Here is a 21,631-nt window from a genome sequence, read left to right on the forward strand (position 1 = left end):
AATGGAGTGCTCCTCCTGGTAACGTCCCATCCCTCTGTGAAGGGACACTGCTTCCTTTGCAGAGCTCCTGCTCTAAAAGCCAAGTCTTTAGAAATCAAAGCTCCTAGGTGCATTAACCACTTTTCTACGTGGGCTGTGAGACCGTAAACTCTGTGGTCCTGCAGAAATATATCTGCCCAGGCAAAACATCTGTTTGCATTTGAAGATTCATCCAAACATGTATTTACAGAGCGCTGCCGCTCTTTTCAATCACATTTGCATTGCAGTATCTAAAAATATATGTTTTCACATGTGCAATTATTCCTGAGAGGCCATTTACAGTAATTTTGTGTAGACTTACAAAAGTCCCGTCTGTGAAGCACAGAGTCAAGTTGGTGGGAGATTGGCATGCCCTCTGGGGTGCCGTTATTACTTTACCAGCCATGAATGATGAAGAATTTGCACCCCGTTGTATATTTGACAATGAAACCCTTCTTAAATTCTTCCTCGGAGCCAAGTACAAGGCTGTCTTTTAATAAAAAATGTGTTTTTACCCATGTCTATATTTATTTCTCGCAGGAATGCACATACTGCTCCAAGAGCCACCCACGTCCTTCTTGTATACAGGGTGTATTTGCATTTGCAGCCTGTCCCAGTGCAAACACGGGAAGGGAGGGGGGGAACCCAACCTTGTCTTTACTGTTAGTTGCCTTCTCCATCTCTATAAGCACTTGGAGATTGCTTGGATTGCTCATTCAGTTAAGACCTGCTGCATTACCTTTGCTAGAAATATGTCTAGTGTAGGTAAGACCAGAGTTACGTTGTTACTTTTAAAATCTCAGTACCAAATTTTGGGGTAAAGAGGAAGAAAAGAGGTGCTTTGATTTTTGCATGCAAATCAGTTTGACCCTTGATTGCTGCTTTTTTGTTCTGCTGTCCTAAAGCAGGGTAGCACTTGAGCGTGTGCTTCATTTTAAGCACGTGCTGAAATCTTTGGCAATTCAAGGGGATGGGGCATATGCTTACTGCTTTTTTGAACAATGTTGCTTTTCAGAGTTGAAGGTCTTGTAGGAAACCCGATCCTTTAAAGTAGCTCCTGTTTATGTACATTTCAATTTTATAACATTGCAAGTTTTCCCCTTCTTTCTTCGATATCCTTGATGCTACATCGTCTAATGAAAACAGTACTGGTCATGCCACTTGCAGTTACTGAAGCAGGCAGTGAAAGTACTTTTTTTTTCTGAGGGAACAGGGGAAATCACATAAATCACAGATTTGCAAATGTTTTCCCAGGAGAGGTCCGCAGTAGTTGGCTGCAGAGAATGACAAAAGCGTTGTTTACCCATAAAGGGGTGGTCATCTCAGCAGGTCAGTGATGCTTTTCAAAGATGTATTGTTGGTCTTAAACGAGCTGATAATTTATTCCCTGAACTCTGCCTTACAAAAATAAAACAGGGTAAATATTGAGTATAATAAAGGCCATGCTGCTATTCAGCCTGCACAATGCCCTCACCTTCCCTCTCACACCACCTTCTCTCCATTGTTGGCTTGGGCATTTCTCAAAGGGCATGAGCTGACCTCGGCAATTATTTATGGCGTTGTTCAGATAAGCCCCTTTTCACAGGCAACCTACACACACTCACAAGGGCTGTTATAATTTGAATTTATATTGCAAGTTCAGCTATCACTTCCTCTGTTCCCACCCTGCCTTTTGGAAAGATACCCAGTCACACGATGTGCTTGTAAAAAGGTTGCTGATTGAGGAAGGATGCAGGAAGGATATGGTTTTGCAGTGATTGCATAAGTGCTGTGGAGGGCCTGAAGCTTTGGGTTTATATGAGGACGAGTTTAGATGTGAATTTCTAAGATTTATTTCTTTGGATTTTGAAATAAGTCTTAACTCATGAGCAGTTTGCCTTCTTCAGAGAACCATATAGCAACCCATGTTAATGCAGTTCTCGGTGTACTAGCATGGACAAATATCTATTTTGTCTGGGTCTTCCGCCTCCTTTCCATCAGAGATCTCAACTTCATTTGCGAGAAATTGTCTCCAAAGCTTCTGTTTGAAATTGTCAGATGTGGTCATGTCTAACTGAATGCTGTTCCCATCAAAGGCTGTTGGGAGTTTTACTGTTTGCCTCAGTCCTTAGGCTAACAGAGGTCCTTCCAAACAGTGCTGTGCTCCCCCTCGGAGTCCTAATACCTGAAGATCTTAAAATTCATGCCATCCTTTACTGTAATGATTGTCCTATAAAAAGAAGGAGCTGGGGTGTGGAGGTTTGTATGTTAAAACTTTGTTTTGGTCATTCCGCGTTCTGCCAACATCTAACATCTGTATTTATTTTTTGAACTCTCCTTAATGGATTATATGCATCTGTTCAGTTCCAAGAATAATGCTTGATTTCCTGAATTTATAGGTTGCAATAAAATCCATTCGTAAGGACAAAATTAAGGATGAGCAAGACATGGTTCACATCAGACGGGAGATTGAGATCATGTCATCCCTCAGCCACCCTCATATCATCACCATATATGAAGGTCAGTGAACGCAATACTCCTCTCCAACTTCTCGGTTATGTTCTTCCGGACCTGATGTTCATGTTTCTTGAGATCATGCACCAAACCCTTACTCCTAGTGTAACCTACCTCTTACCAAAGGGACTGTTCGAGTACTGCCTTCCCTCTGAACCATCGGTGTTTCACAGATGCATAACCCTTTGCCTGGAGCAACTTCTTCATGTGTGAATTATCTGCTGTGTCTGTGGCAGGTGGAAATCATTGCATCTATCATCTCATCTCCTTGCTCCCATTGAAAGTTCAGTTTAATTTCACCCTTGCTCACATCAGCCCCATGTCAGTTTATGTCCCCAGCCCTTCAACCAGTCCTCATGGACTTTTCTTCACAGGGCTCCACAAGACCAGTCTTGTTTGCTCTACTTAGCATGGGCAATGCTGTATCTGTCTGTAAAGTCTCTGAAAGCTCTTTGCATTTTATTTATGAACATGCATTTTTCTTAAGTTTGGTCCTCCCTTACCTGCCAATTAGTCTTGCTGGTTCTGTGTTTGCTGCTTTTTTCCCCTGAATCCAAGCATCCACTTCCTATCTACCCCTGCATGGTTTTCTGTCAGTCTGGTCGCTGGCATATCATTCTTATTCCTTATTCCTGTCTTTCCATTATAACTCCTTTCTTCCTGGGACATGGCAGTGAAGCCTGGTAATTCCTGGCTCTGGGAGCTGCTGCTCCCTGGTTTAGAGCAAGGAGCAGGAAGCCAGGGGCATTTTTCCGTTGTTCTCCTGTTTGTTTGTTTATATATTTATAGAGTATCACCCTGTAGGAAAATATCCCCCTCCTTCCTTCCTTCCTTAAGTCTGTAACATCCCAGAGCTAAATAGCTCGGGCTGGGTACGTGCTAAAAGACACTGGCTGAGAGGTCCACTGCTGGGTCTCCATAAGAAGAGCAGCAGCACCGTGGACCTGTGCTGTGGGCTCCAAAGGTCTGGAGGGACTCGGGTTGGGTGGCCTCCTCCCAGGGGATCACCTCTTCCCCCACGTGCAGAACAGGCAGCCTGAATTTAGCTCTTCGTATTTACATACTCATGAGGTAAACACTCAAGGTGATGATATGTATATGGCAGCTCCACTCTGAGAGTCAATACAACTGATTAAAACAAGGGCTGGCTTGGAGTACTGTTACAGTATCACATATTGAGTTATTCAAAAGCATGTTCTTTTACTTGAAAAGAGATGAATATCTGTCTTTTTATTGAATAAACTCATAACAGGATCTGGGAACAGAAAAGGGGAGGGATGCTGTGTCAGCATGTGGGTTGCAAATGGAACAAAAGTTATTTCAAATGTGCACGGGAACTCCAAAAGAAAAAAGATTAAGCATGCTGCGGTGCTTTGACCAATTGCCCTTCTCATCCTTAGTTTGAATAGCTTTTACTGAGTTAAAACATTTGTAAAAGTTAAAAAGATTACAGCATTTTTAAGAAGCAGACAGTAAAATCCTCTGGGAGCAAAACTTTCCCCTCCGGCCCCGCAGAGGGAGGAGTGTCGCTTCTGCAGCACAACCGGTGCAGTTTTGCAGTGGAGGTTTCATCCCATCTCCAGGAGGGCAAGTTGTCTATGGCAGGTGACATCGCTTCCTTCTGCTCTGCTCTTGTGGTTTGTCAGCCAGCAACAGCCCTTTGCAGAGAGAAACCTGGAAGCGGTTTTTCTCTCATTTCTGGAAGGTTTTCCATTCTGTTTCTGGTTTGTTTCCTTTTAGGTTTCTAGAAAGCAGAGCAGCCTTTCATGGCTTCGTGTGTTTAACTCATGACCTGAAGGGGTAGGCAGTAGAAGTCAGCTGCTTGGTTTGGCCATAGGAAGACCGTATTCCATAGAGCAGAGGAATAGTGGCTGTACTCATCCAGCCTTTCCAGGCAGTCAGATTTTGTACTCAGCCTCTTGCAGCCAACGCTGTAATGCTGGTTATTGTAGTACTGGGAAGATGTGGGGATGTGCAGCTGAGTCCGAGGAGCAGTTACGTCCTGCCCAGAGATCAGGATGTGAGTTCAGTGACCCTTAAGCATGTGCTTCTCAAGTGTGTGCTTCATTTCAAGCCTAAGAGTATATTTGTGGTAAAGTTATGGGACTACATCTAGGATTGAAGTATTTGTATCCTATTGAAGTGCGATTTTAAACACAATTGTCTGTTCCTCTTGAGTGAGGCAATAAAAAGTGATAATATTGCAATCATCTGACTTGAAATGTTGAAGTTACGCTGTCCTCAGGGGTGGGCTTCATCTCGCCAAATTTAAGCCATTCAACATTTAGGCAGTTGGGGCACACTAGAAGCCTATTTCTTCTCCCTAGTCAAGAGAGATCAGTGTCTACACAAGGTGGTTTGCTCCCTCCTGGGAGATATTTTTTCAGATAAGTGGGACAAATGACATACTGGAGGTTCCTTTCGGTGGCAGATGAGGTTTAGCTGACTAACTTAAATTAGATGCTTAACTTTTAGTCTGAAGCCACCCTGCAGGTATCTTTCTGCTCTCTCACTAATTTTTACTGTAGGCAATGAGACCACCACTGTGTGCCTGATAGCGCTTTCTGTAGGTGCCAGGTGGCACTGAGTCTATCTAGCATGGACAATGCTGTATCTCTCTGTAAATATCTTTGAAAGCAGCTTGTACTGCATTTACAAACCTGTGTTTTCCTTAAGTAGGATCCCTGTTTAGGTATCCTTTTGACCTGCCTGCTTAAAAGCAATTAACCTTTGAATTTGTCAACTTGATGTAAACACAAGCTTATCTTTTTTTTTTTTTTTTTGATACCAAGCAAATCCGAATGGGTGGAAGCAAAGCTTTCCAGTCTAACGATATTTTTTGTAATCAAATCAAAAGCAACGTATCTTGCCCATTGCTGTGAGGGTAGATGTACTGTTCTGAGTCCAAAGAAATTCCAACCTCTCAGCAGGGCTGTAATTGGCAATCTGTCGAGTGCGGCTGCAAGGGAAGTGCTCTTTCAAGTGACTTTAAACTCCTTGAAAGGGACTGGGTAAATGAAGCTGGCTTTGCTAGCAGTGTTCTGATTTCAGGACATAAATTTTAATTTATAGAATAATGCCCCTGTCCATTCATCTGTCTGTCTCCCCCCAGCCCCGCCTTCCTCTGCCCCATTTCTTTTTTGCCTTGAAAACTCTGGGATTTGATAATAAAGCCTTTGAGAGCTAACATATTTTTCCAGGAGTAGCCTGAGTGCAAAATCTGTTCCATCTGGCAATACTTTATAAAAGTTAAACCGGGGAAGAGCATAGGGCCTGATTCTGTAAACATTTAAACATGTGTTGGATCAATCATGCGAGTGAAGTTATGCTTGGGACATTCGGGAGGGAGCTCTTGAGTCTTTGTAGTATGAAATACAGTGCCTACGTGAGTGTTTCTGCACAGGAAGAGTTGTCCTTGGTCAGCGTAACCATCCAGAAAAGTTCATCCATTTGCAAAAGACATTTGAAAATGAACAGGTTATTTGCTAACATGCTTGTGGAAATAGTTTAACGAAGATATTCCCTGAAGAATGAATAAATATTAGGATCACAATTCAGTGCCCGTGGAACAGGGTGGCATTAACATGAGCGAGTAACCAAAGGAAAGCACGTGCTTAAGTGCTTCGCTGGATTGGGGCCAGGATGCTTAGAGGAGTGCTGGACCCTTTACAACAACAAGGCCCAAAAAAATGAATTTCCCATGTAAGAGGGACTTCCTACTTTTTTTAGGTCATATTTCTGATATTCTTAAGAACAAGAAATTTAAGAAAAAAAAGCAGCAAGGTGCTCCATAAGTATCTCCAAGCAGGCAATGACTTGAGTGAGGCGACATGCTTTGGTTAACCAGGAAATCACTTCAACTTTTCTGTACTCCCAAATGCCAAAGACGATGGAAGGAAATATGACGGTGTGTGCCGATGGTGGCATGATATTTCACAATGCTAATTTTACTTGCCAGGCACATGTTCAATCTCACACTTTGTAACAGACCTTCTGTGTGAGGAAAAGGAAGGGAACAGTTGGTGCTTTGGATGCCTGCAGGCCTCTCTTCCATGCAGTGCTGCGTGAGTTGTGTTGGTCAAGGCACCACGTTGAAAGCATCCATGTCACAAAAAAGCCAACCAGGTAGCATCTGGCAAGGTGCATGAACCTTGCTGACAAAGCTGGGTTCCTGCAGTAGCCTGGCTGCATGTGTCAGGCTAACAACGTGGAGGCAGGCCCAGCCTCTGCTATTGTGTTTCAGACGTAATCAAAACAAATTTTGATGCCTAATTACTTGATCCCTTCTGCATGCAAAACACCTGAAAAAGTCAATACAAGTCCCATAAAACATCACGTGGCTGACTGGGCTTTTAACAAGATTGATGAAAGTTGGAAAGCTGGAATGTGCTTTTTTTTTTTCTTTAATTTAGTCAAGAGAAAGTACTTCAGCAGTGACAGTATTTAAGCACATTTCTAATTGGTTTCCTCTAATTATGTAGGCTTTTGACCTTAGAGTGCTTTATTTCCATTGTTTTCACCTGATAACATCCAAGAACACAAAGTAATATTTCTAGAGTCTGATGATAGTAATGAAGCGAATATGAACAAACTTAACTCCTCAGTTATCCTACCCCACCTTTATAAATTTCCTCTCATTCAGGATGACCGCCTAAACAATGTTTTGTCTGGCTTGACATGAACCCAAATGCTTGAGATCACTGGCAAGTTCAATTCAGACCTCAAAACGATGGCAAGCAGCAATGAAATGTATTTCTATCTTTCCTCACGCAGGCCTCCCACTGCAATGTAAATGTTTGCTTGTCTGAGGTTCCTCAGCAGTTTGTAATCATAATTAACAAAAAAGGGGGAATTAGCTCATATTCTTTGCTGAAACAAAAGACAATTAGTGTGACATGTAGTATTGTGGGTGAAGTAGCAACTCAATTTTTGTCTCCTTCCTTTTTAAATAGTAGACAGGCAAAATGTGCATATCCTCAGTCTCATTCTTTGAGAAACAGCCTCGTCAAGGATAATGGTTCTCATTTTGATTTAATCCCCTCACTAGGGAGTAAATTCTAGCATGCCGTCTGATTTAAAATGATTATTTCAGGATCTTAACTACATTCCTTTAATTTAAGAAGAGATGCAGTAAGGCCATAATTCAGGAAAGCAATTTAGCATATGCTTACCTTTAAAACCCATACTTTTATCTTGTTATCTTCAATTATAATTAAGCATATGCATAAATTTAAGCATATGCACACAAGTGGTTTACTAAATTGGACCTTTTTCATGGCTGCTACATGTGCTATTCAAAAACAGCCATAAACTGATAATAATAGTAAATAAATAAATAAATAGTACAGTTGTCAAGTATTTTTACATTAAGGGGCTGTAAACCTTTTCAAGCAGTCAAGAACACAGAGGACACATGGGGCTGAAATTCTAAGGCAGAAAACACTTTTCAGTATTCATGTGTCTTTTTGAAGAATAATTCTTGCCTTATTACACAAGTGAGGCAACTGGGTCATACATGACTTTTCTGAATGAAAAGGTTATTCTAGTCTGCATCTCTAAAATTAAAAACAAACTCGCTCGTTCTTTTGATTTGGCTGACCTTTAATAAAAGAGCATTTTGTAGCAGTGGAAAGGTACTTCTGTCTGCGGCTGTTAGGAGAGTAATAAAAATACCGCTGAATGGAAAGACACCAGATGGAAGGAATGTCAACATACTGGAACTAATTTAGGAGATTGCTCTGATAGAGAGCAAAGGCATGAGGAGAATTCAAATGGTTCCAGTGCGAAGAGATTGGCCGCCCCTCTTAAACTAACAAACTAAAATCCTTACCCCAGGGTTACATGTAAACGAAATGGAATCAGCCCGCGAGGAGGTAGTCCATTAAGGGGGAAAAAAATCCAACCCCCTCGGCACTCTGACTCGAACATCCTGTAAGCTTGCAGAAAGAGCAAAAGCTTTCTGCTTTGTTTTGCTATTTAAATTTTGTAGTAAATAAGTCCAAATAAGTGAACTGCTGTAGTGAAGAGATGTCCAATGTAGTACAAAATCTTTCTGACTGATGTTTGCAAAACCATGTCTGTGTGGGCTTTCAGCACTTTGGGGGTAAAGTCCATCTCTGGGAGCATGTAAGCTGGATAGCGAGTATGTTCATCCAGTGCCAAACTTGTCCTGGGCAGTTTCAGCAGAGGTGATGCCTGTGTGGCTCTTTCCTGTGTAGCTTTTTCCTACTGCCTTTCAGCAGTAGGGATGAAGAAGATGGAAAGAGAAAGGGAAAGGGAAAGGGAAAGGGAAAGGGAAAGGGAAAGGGAAAGGGAAAGGGAAAGGGAAAGGGAAAGGGAAAGGGAAAGGGAAAGGAAGGCAAGGCAAAAGGCAAGGCAAGCAAAGAAAAAAGAAAAAGAAAAGAAAAGAAAAGAAAAGAAAAGAAAAGAAAAGAAAAGAAAAGAAAAGAAAAGAAAAGAAAAGAAAAGAAAAGAAAAGAAAAAAGAAAAGAAAAGAAAAGAAAAGAAAAGAAAAGAAAAGAAAAGAAAAGAAAAGAAAAGAAAAGAAAAGAAAAGAAAAGAAAAGAAAAGAAAAAAGAAAAAAGAAAAGAAAATAAAAGAAAATGTGCTGATCAGCAAGAGCTCCCTTCCTAGTGCTATTTGGAAGATGGAAAGCTGTAGATAGAAGCTGAGTTCATCATTTCATGGCCTCTAAATATAAATAAGTGGAGAGATTATATCCAAGAATTATTACTATAGTAGAACAGCCTGTGAAAGAGACAGATTGTTGACGTTACACAATGTACTCCGTCTCAGATATGTCTTTGGTAGTGAGAAGTGAAGTTCTTTCCCAGTTTCACATTTCTGTTCTTCAATGAGCTTTGAAGCCAACAGATTTGGTTTCAATTATCAGCTGAGAAGTATAGAAATTTTGTCTTTTTTTTTTCTTCTTTTTTAAATAAATAAACAAACACGTTAGAGTTATGGGAGGGATTTAAAGAAAAGCTGTAAGAAATCTTTCTTTGACCACTGCAACTCAAGGACCCTTTGCTGCTTGTGCGGAGCACTGCTCTTAGCCCCTGCCAAGGCTCCTAGGGCTGGACAGATCAAGCACAAGCAGGCTTGTAGCTCACTGGAAAATGCTGTTTCTCTGTGCATGAAGGCAGTACTCTTGTTCATCTCAGGGACTGTCATATCACAGCCCTTCTATCATACCCAGCATCACTTGACCGCTACAGCTGAGGTGGTGCAGCAGCCCTCCCGCCGCACCGAAGCCTTGCTGCAGCCTTCTCTGTGTATCTCGGCTTGTGGAGTGGTAGAAAGAACCACAGTGGCTCAAAAATAAGTGACGCACAGCTTGTAGCAAGTGTTTCTCCTGCTGCTTTCTCCTCTAACGTGTGGAGCTCATGCCTGGTATCTAAGCAACTCCCGTCTCTCAGCACGTGATTGACGGGCCATCTCTGCTGCTACCACCTGTCTGGGTGCTGATACCGGCACTTATCTTATTTAACCAGCTCTGTTTGCAGAGTATCGGTGCTTGGAAAGAAGCAGGAGCGACCCCACCTTTCTCATACACAACCCCCCTCCTTCCCTTGACCTTGGTTGGGGCTGCGGAGCAGCTGAAGGCCGGCCTGCATGACATGGCCAACGCGTCGGCCACGAGCGGCGGGGCCTTCGTGGAGCAGGGGACCCTGCCAGAGCCATGCTCCTCCACCAGCAGTAGCTGCAGCAGGGTTCAGGCACGCTTCGAGGCGGGGGCGAGTTTCGGAATGAATATGCAGTAGAGTGGCAGATAATAAATCATCCGCAACGAAAACAAAGAGCGAACCAAGCCGTCCCAGAAGCTGTATGGAGGCAATCTGTCCGTCATCAGCCTGCAGGTTACAACCCAGGTGTTAACAGGGCAGTATATTTATTACCTCATTATTATTTGCAGTAAGTCAATCCAGCCTTTAATTAATGCCCTCCTCTCTTCCCCCAGACGTTGGCCACAATGCTTTCTTGGAGCGTATGTTTATAAAACTGCACAGTGTGCTCAGAAGGGAAATTTAGAAGTGTCTGGATGAAGCCTGCCTGGCATCCTAACTGCTGCTGTGAAAATCATGGTGTACATGTCTGATGGGCTGAGAATTGCCAGAATACCACCTTGTCACGTGCCTGATTGTTTTGACCACTGAATTCCTTTATAAGTGTGTGTGTATAGACATAAATCCTACTGCCTTTCCACTCCCTGTACCTTCAGTGGGAGCTCTCAGTTAAGGCATTTTTGTACACTGTTCAGTTCCCTTTCTGCAGGAAAGTAGCTGTACACCTTCTTGTGAGATTCAGCTAATACAATGGAGGTGATCTAAACTGAAATGAAGCAGTTTTTAAAGAAAATTCCTCCCACCTCCCTGAAAAAAAAAAAAAAAAATGATTCTCCATTCACCTCTATTAACAGTGGAAGAGAGAAATTACTGTGCAATTCTCTAACCATTCAGCTACAGTCATGAAGACTGAAGAGCCGAGAGCCCCTTCTCCTCTGGCTGTGTCCCTCTGGTGAGGCAAACAGCCCCTAGAGCTCAGGATGCTCCTCGGCTGGTATTGTTGGAGTGTGCACTCCTGTAAGAGTCCGCTGAGATCCATGCTGCTATGTGGCTAGTTCGCCTTATGCATGCATCATATAATAACTCCTAACTCATTGAACCAGCTGTTTGATCGTGGTTTTTTTTTTTTTTTTTTTTTAAATATTCTTGAATAAAAGCATTTTCAGTGATTTGTCTCAGCTTACTGAAACTACTTTTCGCTTTCCTACACTGCTCTGTTTTTAAGAACCCTTTCCAAGCTCAGAGCAGTGAGTCTGTGCATCAGTGGTAACACATCACAGCACTTCCGTTTATGACACAGGGTATGTTCAGTTTTTCCCAGACAATATCAGTCTGTCATTCTTGGAGAGGATACTGTAAGCATAATCCATCCAGAGACAGCTCTTCCAGTTTCTGAAGTTTATTGTTAATGAGGATGCACATAGGATGTAATCACTGGCAGGAGCCTCTGCTTCGGGGTACAGCAAGGCCAGCAGACGAATGAGCGGCCAATTTTATCTGGCTGTTCACTCTCCCTTTTATCAGAGCTGTTTGGCTGGGGTTCAGGGGTGTTAGAGGGAGCTGCAGAGGCTTTGGCTTGCGGAGTTGAATGACAAGGTGTTGGAGGACATGAGACAAAACTGAAGAGCAGCAAATGTCTACGCGTTGAGAGAGGCAGCTTTACAATTCGCTGCAAAACCTGAGGTGTTTTTCCTTTTGTTTTGTTTTGTTTTTAAACCCTAAGGACTACTGACAGGGCTTTGCTAAAGAGATACAGGAAGGCATTGTTTCAGTAGGGCTGGTCAGAACTAGCATCCGTTTGTAATAACCTCTGTAACCTCATTAAATTGAAGATGTTTTGCTGCCAGTGTGACATGGCTTCAGCATGCTGCTGCCACAGAATAAAACAGAAGGAAAGTCACCACGTTTTAACATGAGCAGTGGTTATTTATGGCAGGTGCAGGATGTTTGCAGTGGCTTGTGGAGGATTTTTGGTGTCAGAAGGGAAAAACTGTTTAGCAGCCAGAGCATTATGGCAATTTGAGACTTCTCATGGCCAGCTGTACTAGATTAAGTGTTTAGTTATCTGCAAGTCCAGTGAAGTCCTTGACAGCACGTGGCATGAAGTACCCTGAGCCCCAAAGAACAGGCATGCTGTGACGTGTATGAGATCAATGTTCCTTGCACCGCTTACGTGGGAGCTGCGCATTGCTGCCGGCTCTGCGCAAGTGGCAAAGGACATATCTGCAGCATGCAGTGGGACCTGCGGCAGGGGCTGGACGTAAGTGAGCACCAGGATGAGGTGTGTGCATGAGATGGATTGCAGAGCCATGCTGAGAAGAGCTGTACAGCTCTGGAGACACTGCAGCCACTGCTAGCTCAGGTGTCTGTGCCCCGCGTGCTGCTGCACAGAGCTGGGCTAGAAGAGGATGCCTGCATCAGTGCGTTTGTTGGGTTTTGGTGGCAAGTGAACCAACAGTCATTATAAGCCAAATTGCTATTCTGTATCAGGCAGTCATTGAAGGTAGAGTCTATTATCCCTTTTATTAACCCTTTCCAAATGGTGTGATAGCTCCTGATTCCTTCTGTCACCTGGCCCCAAGAGGACTACAGGTAAGAGGCAGTCCCTGTTGGAGCCAGGTGTCATTCAGGTGTCATTGGCACAAGTGTCCACCTCACCTCACCAAGATAAAGTTGGCTTTGCCACTGTGGCCCTGTGTTGTATTGGCAAAGACCTTCTTTCGTCTAGCTGTGTGAAAGGCAGCAGCTCCTCAAAGCCTTAACTTCCTTTTCTTCATCTGAAACATTGTCACCTTTCTAGGGAAAAATTTAGCTTTGGAATTAGGTTTTGGGATTGTCTGTCTGCAGGCTGCAGTGATGACACAGGATACGTTCAGTCATCCTAAGTCTTCTTCAACCTTTAAAGTGTTTTTAAAAGGTATTGGATCAACTGTGTTTTTGTTTTTTCTTTTATCCTGTGCAGTGTTTGAAAATAAAGATAAGATTGTGATCATCATGGAGTATGCAAGTAAAGGAGAGTTGTATGATTACATCAGTGAGAGGCGGCGGCTGAGCGAAAGAGAGACAAGACATTTCTTCCGACAAATAGTCTCTGCTGTACATTACTGCCACAAGGTGAGCAAAGGATTTGATATTAAAAAATGCTATTTGAAGGCTGAGTAGTGATTATATTTCAAAGCACGTCTGTGGCAACAGCATTCATTATTAAGTATGACAGCATGTGATTATATCAGTACACCAGAAGAGTGAAAGTGCTACAGTAGTTCTCTGCCTGTTTTTAAAGACTAAGGGTGTTTTCCTGTGTTATGGCATACTACCAGCCACACTCTTACATTAGCCCTACATCCCATTTTTCCTGTGGAAGTAGTTCTCGTGACATAAAAAAACAATTAACTACATTAGCTAGAAAAGGCATTACATAGACATTCTAGTACATGGATATTAATATATGCAAATTAATGACAATTCACAATTTCAATGTGCAAGTGAAGAGCTTTATAAAGTATATAAAATACATGAAAGCAAAATAGCCTGGAGAAAGCTATGAGTGTTCAGCTTTAGCATGTACTCACTAGTTAGAAATAACTTTTCCAGATGTAGGAGGAGCACTAGAAAGATACCCTTTGCTAACGACTTTATCCATCATGGTACCCAGTCGAATAACAATGTAAGCAATTAAATCCAAAGTAACTGACTGGCTGTCATGGACTTTTATCCCTGCTGCATACAGCCAAAACTTGCATGAGGCTAAAGGCAACGAGCAGCTAACACAGTCTTTTGTTTGAATTCTTGAACATTTTAATCTCCATTTGAATTCTGATAAACAAGGCAGATTTTCAAAGTCCTCACTGTGAAGCACTGAAAAGCTGCAGTGGCCTTTTTGGTGCAGTTAATTTTTCCCAAATTTCTTCAAAGAAGTCTCTGACCTAAACCCAGCTTGTTCGTTTTCATCCCTAACACTTACAGTCTTTTAGGATTTTAACTCCCCTGATCCACACGGCTGCACACTGGAGGAAGGAGGGCTTTTGTAAGGACTAACGTCATTGACAGATATTGTTTTCTGGTGCCTGGGAAGAATATATTGCTTTCATGCAGTGGGGGCAGGATCCGGGCTGGAATTAAGTTCTAAAAAGACCCCCCCCCTCCTGCTGTTTTACGGGCTTTGTGGGAGGACAGATTCCAGTCATTCTTCCCTTAACCACACACCAAGTGACTAATACATCGCCTGTCACTAGTCACTGGGCCGTGAGTGTTATGACAGTGAAATCAGCCCTGAAATGCAGATGCAAAGACCACCCTGCCAGCTCACCTTTGATTTGCCCAATATTTTCTTATATTCTGTTTCTTCCTTACTTATTTCAGAACGGAGTTGTCCACAGGGACCTAAAACTGGAAAACATCCTTCTTGATGACAATTTTAATATTAAGGTAGGATTCTTTCTCTCATCTTCTCAGAATGGATTTGCATGTTTTGTAACATTTTTATCCAAGGTATTAGAAGAGCCAGTGTTATGGCAACAGCTACTAAGCAACAGCATCTGGCAAGAGGCTCAGGGGTTTGGAGGTTGGGGAAAGAGCACCACTGGTGACGAGTCAGACACGCTAACTGAAACTGTGCAAAATTTGGGGGAGGAGGCCCTGTCCTTCCACCCAAAGACCACGATTCTCCAAGCAGCATCTATTTACTGGTGGAAACAGCAGCACGTTTTGTGCAAATTAGTTTATTTTACAAATGGTATTATTACTGACTGCTGCTGGGGCTAGAGAAAAAAAACAACCTCCTGGTCTACAGGGTTCAAGTGCCTCCTACAGAACACTCTGAATGTCCTTTTGATCATGGCTAGAAAATAAGCAAATAGAGTTTCAAAATAAACCTAGTAAGGCACATGTGCTTCATTAGGAAGTGGCCTTGGAACTCCAGACACAAACGTATACTTTGGATAGTGATGTCAGTGATGTCACTTCCATGTCATTGCTCCCCAGTGAAAGCATGGGAATGACCTTTTTTCCCTTCTTCTTCCATTTTTGCTAAAAGCTGCAACACAAAGACAAATAATGCAGGGATTAGTGAAGACTTCAGGTGGCTGAACCTGTTTCACTTTCAGCTTTGTTCCTGCCTGGCTGGCTGGGTTCACTGATCTGCAGACACACAGACAGAGGCAAGGACGCCAAAGCGTTTCTGCTGACTCTTGGGCATCCTTGCTTAATTAACAAAGGAAAACAATCAAGGAGCTGTCTGCATAGCCAGCTAAATAGTCTGGATTTTCGCTTTTTCTCTGCTGAAAGTCCTGAGGCTGCACGCACTGCCTCCTGCTTACGCTGGAGAGATTGTCTTCATTTTAAGCTGCTGTGCAATGGAAATGGAAAGTAGCATATGGTAGCCGCCATCTGTGTAGCATTGATGACAGAAGCTAACTTGGATCAACTGGTGGATTAAAGACACATAAATATGCGGTTTCTAAAAATAGGCTTTTACAGAAGGCCCATCCTATGCAGCGCTTGGACATTTTGCTGTTAACATCCCGTGTCAGGGCGAACCTCTCCGCTTCTGTTCCCGCAGCGCCGCTCCCTGCGGCAGCCCCAGATGGTCTGAGCAGTGCTGAAAACAAAAAGTCGCCTTTCTAGGACATTGTATACGGAACAGGCTTCCGCAGGCAGGATGACCTTTCTTTCCACATTACGCACCAAGCTATCTTCCCAGCTAATCAGGGAATTCTTGAGAGAAAAGAGGAATTTGGGGAATTTGCTAGCTGCGGTGGCCTGGATCTCGGCACTGTAGTCTTCATATGCAAAACCAATCACTTCCCCGAGCCTCTGGGGAGCTGCGCTTTGTCAGAAGGCTCAGCAGCCTCCCCTGTCTTCTTTCTGAGAGCCTGATCTTCCTGCGGGGGCGAGAGGGAGGATGGGGGCCCAGGGGCTGCAAAACCACAGATGTATTTCAGCTGCCACAGAGACGGGCACTGCTGTGCCAAGAAATTCAGGTCCAACCGTTTGGACTCACCTTTTCCATGAAGGCTGCCCTTCCCTGAACTAAATGGTGTTTGAGCTGCTAGGTGGGTATTTTGTATAGTTCCAGCCTTTCTCCGGTTACTTCTCTGAGGACTTCAGAGCACAGCTCAGTGGACAAGGCTGACTCGTGTGGATGGGTGGCTTCAGGCTCTCTAGCTGCCCACTGCTAACAGTATCCACAAAGTCTCATGAAGCTAATAAATAAAATGAGCTGGGGAAGCAGTTTGTATTTTATGCATATCAATATCAATAGCGTTTGAATGAGGGTTACTTCAAGAGGCAACTCTTTTTTTTTTGTAGTTTACCTTTTTCTCCCTTCCGTCTCTTTTACACCTTTCCTACCTCACGACTAAGCTCAGCTTTGAATACTTGATGTTAAATGTACCGCTGCTATTTCCTTGATCCTGAAGCCTTGAATGCATTACTGTGGTTTCTGTGTTAGTTGCACAGAATTTTACTTCCCACTTTTTCTTTGTTTCACTAAACAGTAACCGTTGGCAAGGAAACACATATGGAGCTGTAAATTATTTATTGGGAGCAAATCTATCAGGTCCTGATTCTGAAATTATGTATATAGTTTATTCTTATATCTGGTTATTCAGGTGGAAACAGAGAAATATGCAGTTTGGGGGATGGTATTGACTGATAGCTTCAAGAACTCAGTGGAAGACATTTTCTAGAAATGGAGTGATAGTCTTATCTGTACTCCGTCACTATTTACATTTCATTCAGTGGATTACAAGGCACTTACAAAATTGGCAGTCTGATTTTAAGAATGACAAAATGAAAGGAATCCCTTTGTTCCTGGGTGCAATGTGCAATTGAAAACATGTTTCTGAAGAATCCAATGATCTAGACACTGCGGTATATACACAAACATGTCATAGTAACGTGAGGACAAAATTAATAAGATATGGTAAAAATAGATCCGTGTAGCACAACTCAAGCAGTAATTCCAGGACAGGAAATAAAGAGGACAATTAATCCATCAGAAGTTATTATCCAGCCTAAAAGGGCCCCAAGCCATTTTACATGATACTACAGTAACTTGGAAACCATTTGTAAATTTTAGCTATAGAAATGAAGGTCATGAAACGGTGTTTGGAAACATAATTAGCTTTTTTTCTTAAGTTAAAGTAGTGAGTAGAAGTCTCTGGAAACAATTGTGTTGAAGTACAGCAACTAGGAAACACCGGTGTCTGAAAGCTGACAAAAAATTACAAGTTTTGAAGAGTCCTGTAGGTCTACAGGCCAGAGCTGGAGGGCAATGAGGGGAAGAAAGTGATCTGATCAGTGTTATGTAGTTATGTTTTTCAGTGTCTTGGTATATGTGGTAGTATTTTCTGCAAATTATTGCTTAAAACCCCTAAATGCAGCAAACACAAATAAATGAAATGAGTTTTAAGCACTTACAAGACTGAACATGCACCCAGATCTGCGGGGTACAAGGGTTTAATACAGCCAATTCATCAAATGCTATCTTGCCTTTCTCGCCAGATATACACCCAACTGGGGCACTTTCATACTTTCGAGAGGATATCTTCCTTCATAGTCCTAACGCAGCTGGGGTGGGCAGGGTTAGACAGGTAGCAGGGCTAAGGCAGCCCCAGAGCACTGCAAGAGCTGCCTTCAGCTGGTGAATTGGAGAGCTCTGTGTGGAAGAGGTTCACACCAGATTTAGGCATCTGCCCTTTGTGGTCTTGAAAAAAAAAAGCCTTGAATCCTTCCTTTTCTTTGTTAGTCTTAAAGGCACTGAGTTCCTAGTGTTTGGTTCACTCTAGGGATGACTTTGCTAGAAGAACTAGCAGTGGGGTGAGGGTGTAGTTGCCCCCATTAGCTCCTGCAAACGGCATGATGAGGACCACATGCACCCCGTGCAGTGCTGCAGTGCTTCCCCAGTGCCTAAATCCCCCAAACTGCACTCAGCGAGCTTCAGAGAAACTGCTGCACAGTGCGACAGCCAGGGAACTAGTGCTTCTTGCTATCCAAATGCTGTGTCCCTGTCCTGTGCCACAAGCTACCCCCAGGGATGCCTCTGACACGCTGCCTGGCGCGACGGAGAGAGCCTCCTTGCTCACAGCAGGGCTGCGGCGGCTCCTGGACTGGGAATTGCACCTAAAATAGATGTCTAGCAGAGCTTGACGCAAGCTGCATGATCAGCCCCAAAGTGATAGAAGGAGACAAAAATGCAAGTATAATAGTAACATAATCCCACTAACTACACTTTCTCCTGGGCTGGTAAGGGGACACCAATCAGACTAACCACCGAGAACCCATGAGGGTTTCGTATGTGCAGGGTAAGTGTATGTAATTGGGATTTACCTTGCTGGAAGTCTCACCCGGTGCACACGCATTTCAATTGCTCTAAGAGACTTAATTATTTTTCTGTCTACAGCACAAAAAGACAGATTCTTAAGCAGGGCAAAACCGACAGTTTCCACAAGTGCAAACCTCATGGAATTTATAGTCGACGCTTAAACAATAAATTGCATCTGGTTGATCAGAGTAACAATAAATACGAAACATTCACCTCCTGAAGTGAGGGGAATAAAGCCCACTTCCCAGCTCCTCCCAATTTAGGAAGTTTTTTGACTTGATGCCTTAGTTCCATTTAAGTGCCAAGAACATGAAGTAATGTTGGCTTCTATTAATCTTGTTTTGGGGGGGCATGACAGTTTTAATGGGAAAAGCTGATAAACATCAGTCTGTGAGTATGGGAGTGGACTGTAACATAAATACTCTTTTCCTGAATGGTCAAAATGAAAACATAAATGCCCGGTCTGAGAGTTTCTTAGTGTGAACAATGGTATGTGTAGCCCTATATATATTCATGCACATCTACATGCATTTTATACATTCCATGGTGTTAAGGGAATGTATTTTCTTAAGGAATCACACTGTGCAGTGTCTGTCCTTGTCTTAGCTGCATCCTGAACTAAAATAAAACTCAGTGACCAGCACGAAGTTTCAGTGCTGAAATGATCCCATTCTTCCCATGATTGACAGGGCACACTTCATAGGGCTTAAAACCAACTTCCTGCAAGCCAGTCAGGGTGACTTGATAAGAAAGTGGAATTCAGAGCAATTAAGTGCAATCTGAGCCATGAGAATATGTTTGCAGACTGCAATTGTACACCAGCTGTTTTCAATGACATTCCAGCCATACAATGATGATTTTACAAACCACGTTTATTTAAGGGCTGAATTTTCTGCTGTGGGTTGATGATACGCTGTTTGGGGGACTGAGCAAGTTCAAGCCATGAATGGACGTGGTGGAATGAATTAATATTAATGAACAGGAATCGGCTGCTCTTTGAGCAAGACATTGTGAACCCAAATTGTCAGCAGAATACCTGCACACACTGAACATCAAAACAGGAGGAGAGGGGGAAGTATGAAATTTCATATTTGCTCTGTGACTTTAAAAAAATTGTGAAAATGATATTTTAAAATAGGAGTTTATATTTTTAACATGAAAGTATATCTGTGTATATATAGATAGATAGGTATTTATGGATATTTATGTATTCATTTTATCCATAAATATTATTTTTCATGGTAAGGAAAGAAAATTGGGAACTTCTGTCTGTACTTCACCAGCTTTCTTACTTCAGTCTCAACTATGACATTTTTTAGCCTAGTTTTGATAGTTAACAGAGACAAATTCTTTATGGCTCCCAAGAGTTTGCTAGACATTGGAGTTAAACAGGTATTAGCAGCAATGGTGATACACATTTTAGAAAGTCAAAAGTGATTGCTGCTGCTGGTAAATTCCCTTTCTTTTCTGGTCACTTTGTCTTATCTTGAATTTTTTCTTATAATATCAAGTAATCACTGCTTCTTTCTGGGGTTTAATTTCTTTCTGGTAGAAAAGACATGAATAAGGTGAGAAAAACCCAGAGAAAGCCCCTGTCTCTTAAAGCTATAAACTGATAATACCTTTTTTATGCCGGTGCTTTATGTCTTTTATGTATGTCCTGTGTCAGTAGTGGGCAGTCATAAAAATATCTCTAGGAAACAGAAACATTTAGGTTTCAAACAAGATAAAAAATGAGATGTGTTGCCTTCTGCTAGAGAAACAAAGGAAATGCAAAGGTTGTGGGAGTATTTAGTGTTGCTATCCTCAGCCTTTGTTTTGAACAAGAACAGGGAATTGAAGTAAACAAATTATTTGGACCTGATCCTGCAATTCCTACATGGGCAAGATTCCCAATGGTCTCAAGGGGAGTTTTGTTTGTGTTGGGAAAGCCAGATTTGGGCCCATTGTTTCCAGTTAGGAACCAGACTTGTGTTTATTATCTCATGATAGACATCTCGTTTGCTTAACGACTCAGATTCCTCAGCTTGGAGTCCCTGAATGTGTAACAGTTATTGTCTGCCTCACTTTCCCCTCTTTTCAAGCAGAGCTATGTTCCACGTGATTTCAAGAATCACTTGCTTTTGTAATCTTACACTTAGTTTCCTATGACACACCTGCCTCACTCCTCCTCTTGTTTTGAAAGGTCTTGGCTTTGGGCTTGCATGTGCAATATAAGAACAGTAGTACATTCTGTTTGCATTCCCTTGGTATTAATGATTATACAAGATGAAGAGTAATCAGTGGACAATAGTCCAGTGCCTCCCGGTATGAAATTGTCTTTGTAAGCACATGCAGTTCATCTAGCAAAAAATCACTAATTGATGGTTGTACTTGGCAGTGACCTGTCTGCGAATGGAATCAAAACATCCTTGTTCCTAGTCTGGAGGATTTAACTTGGGGACCCTTCTCCTTCTCTAGGAAGCCTTCTAAAAAAGCCATGAAATCATAGAAAAATGGGTTGGCAAGTGAACTTGAGAGGTTATCCATGTTGAGAGCCCTGCCCTGCAGCAGGGTCAAGTATAGCTTAGTCTTTCCCAATAAAGGATTTTCTGCTCCTTTGAGATATTGTTAATGTTACAGAAGCCTTGTGCAATTGTCTTTGCAGATTGCTGACTTTGGACTCTCCAACCTCTATCACAAAGACAAGTTTCTGCAGACCTTTTGTGGAAGCCCACTGTATGCTTCCCCTGAAATAGTTAATGGACGACCTTACAGAGGCCCAGAGGTAAGAAGGGTCAGTTTTTCTGTGGTGGTACTGGGATGTCCTTGATGATACCGGCCTTGTGGGTTAGTCTTAATACTAGAGTTGTTGCACATGTATGTGTGAGTCGGTGTCTCCCATATTGAAAGTTCTCGAGCTGCCTTTGTTTGCTTTACCTGTGGTTATTTAGATGTTAGATTCTGGTTTGCCCATCGGTAGGTGCATCTGGACATGGCAGGGAGAATGGCGGGGATCAGCTTTCCTGGGCTTCACACTCATTGTCTCTGTATTGCAGGTTGACAGCTGGGCCCTTGGTGTATTGCTTTACACTCTGGTTTATGGAACGATGCCCTTTGATGGCTTTGATCACAAAAATCTCATCAGGCAAATCAGCAGTGGAGAATATCGTGAGCCAACACAGACCTCAGGTATAAAAAAGGAGTGAGGGCAATGTATTGAGCTGACAGGAGTTCAGAATGGAAGATT

At 42.6% G+C, this 21,631-nt stretch overlaps 1 protein-coding gene across 1 annotated transcript in view; it reads left to right on the plus strand.

Moving 5' to 3' along the window:
- Positions 1-21,631, plus strand: part of NUAK1 (NUAK family kinase 1) — a 47,741-nt gene that overhangs the window by 21,157 nt on the left and 4,953 nt on the right. Inside the window, exons 2-6 of the mRNA XM_032195782.1 lie at positions 2,397-2,517; positions 13,039-13,190; positions 14,439-14,504; positions 21,050-21,169; positions 21,441-21,573. Of these exons, the coding sequence (XP_032051673.1) occupies positions 2,397-2,517; positions 13,039-13,190; positions 14,439-14,504; positions 21,050-21,169; positions 21,441-21,573 (592 nt within the window). The remainder of the gene's footprint in view (positions 1-2,396; positions 2,518-13,038; positions 13,191-14,438; positions 14,505-21,049; positions 21,170-21,440; positions 21,574-21,631) is intronic.

This window comes from Aythya fuligula, chromosome 1, assembly GCF_009819795.1.
Source record: "Aythya fuligula isolate bAytFul2 chromosome 1, bAytFul2.pri, whole genome shotgun sequence".
NCBI lineage: Eukaryota > Metazoa > Chordata > Aves > Anseriformes > Anatidae > Aythya > Aythya fuligula.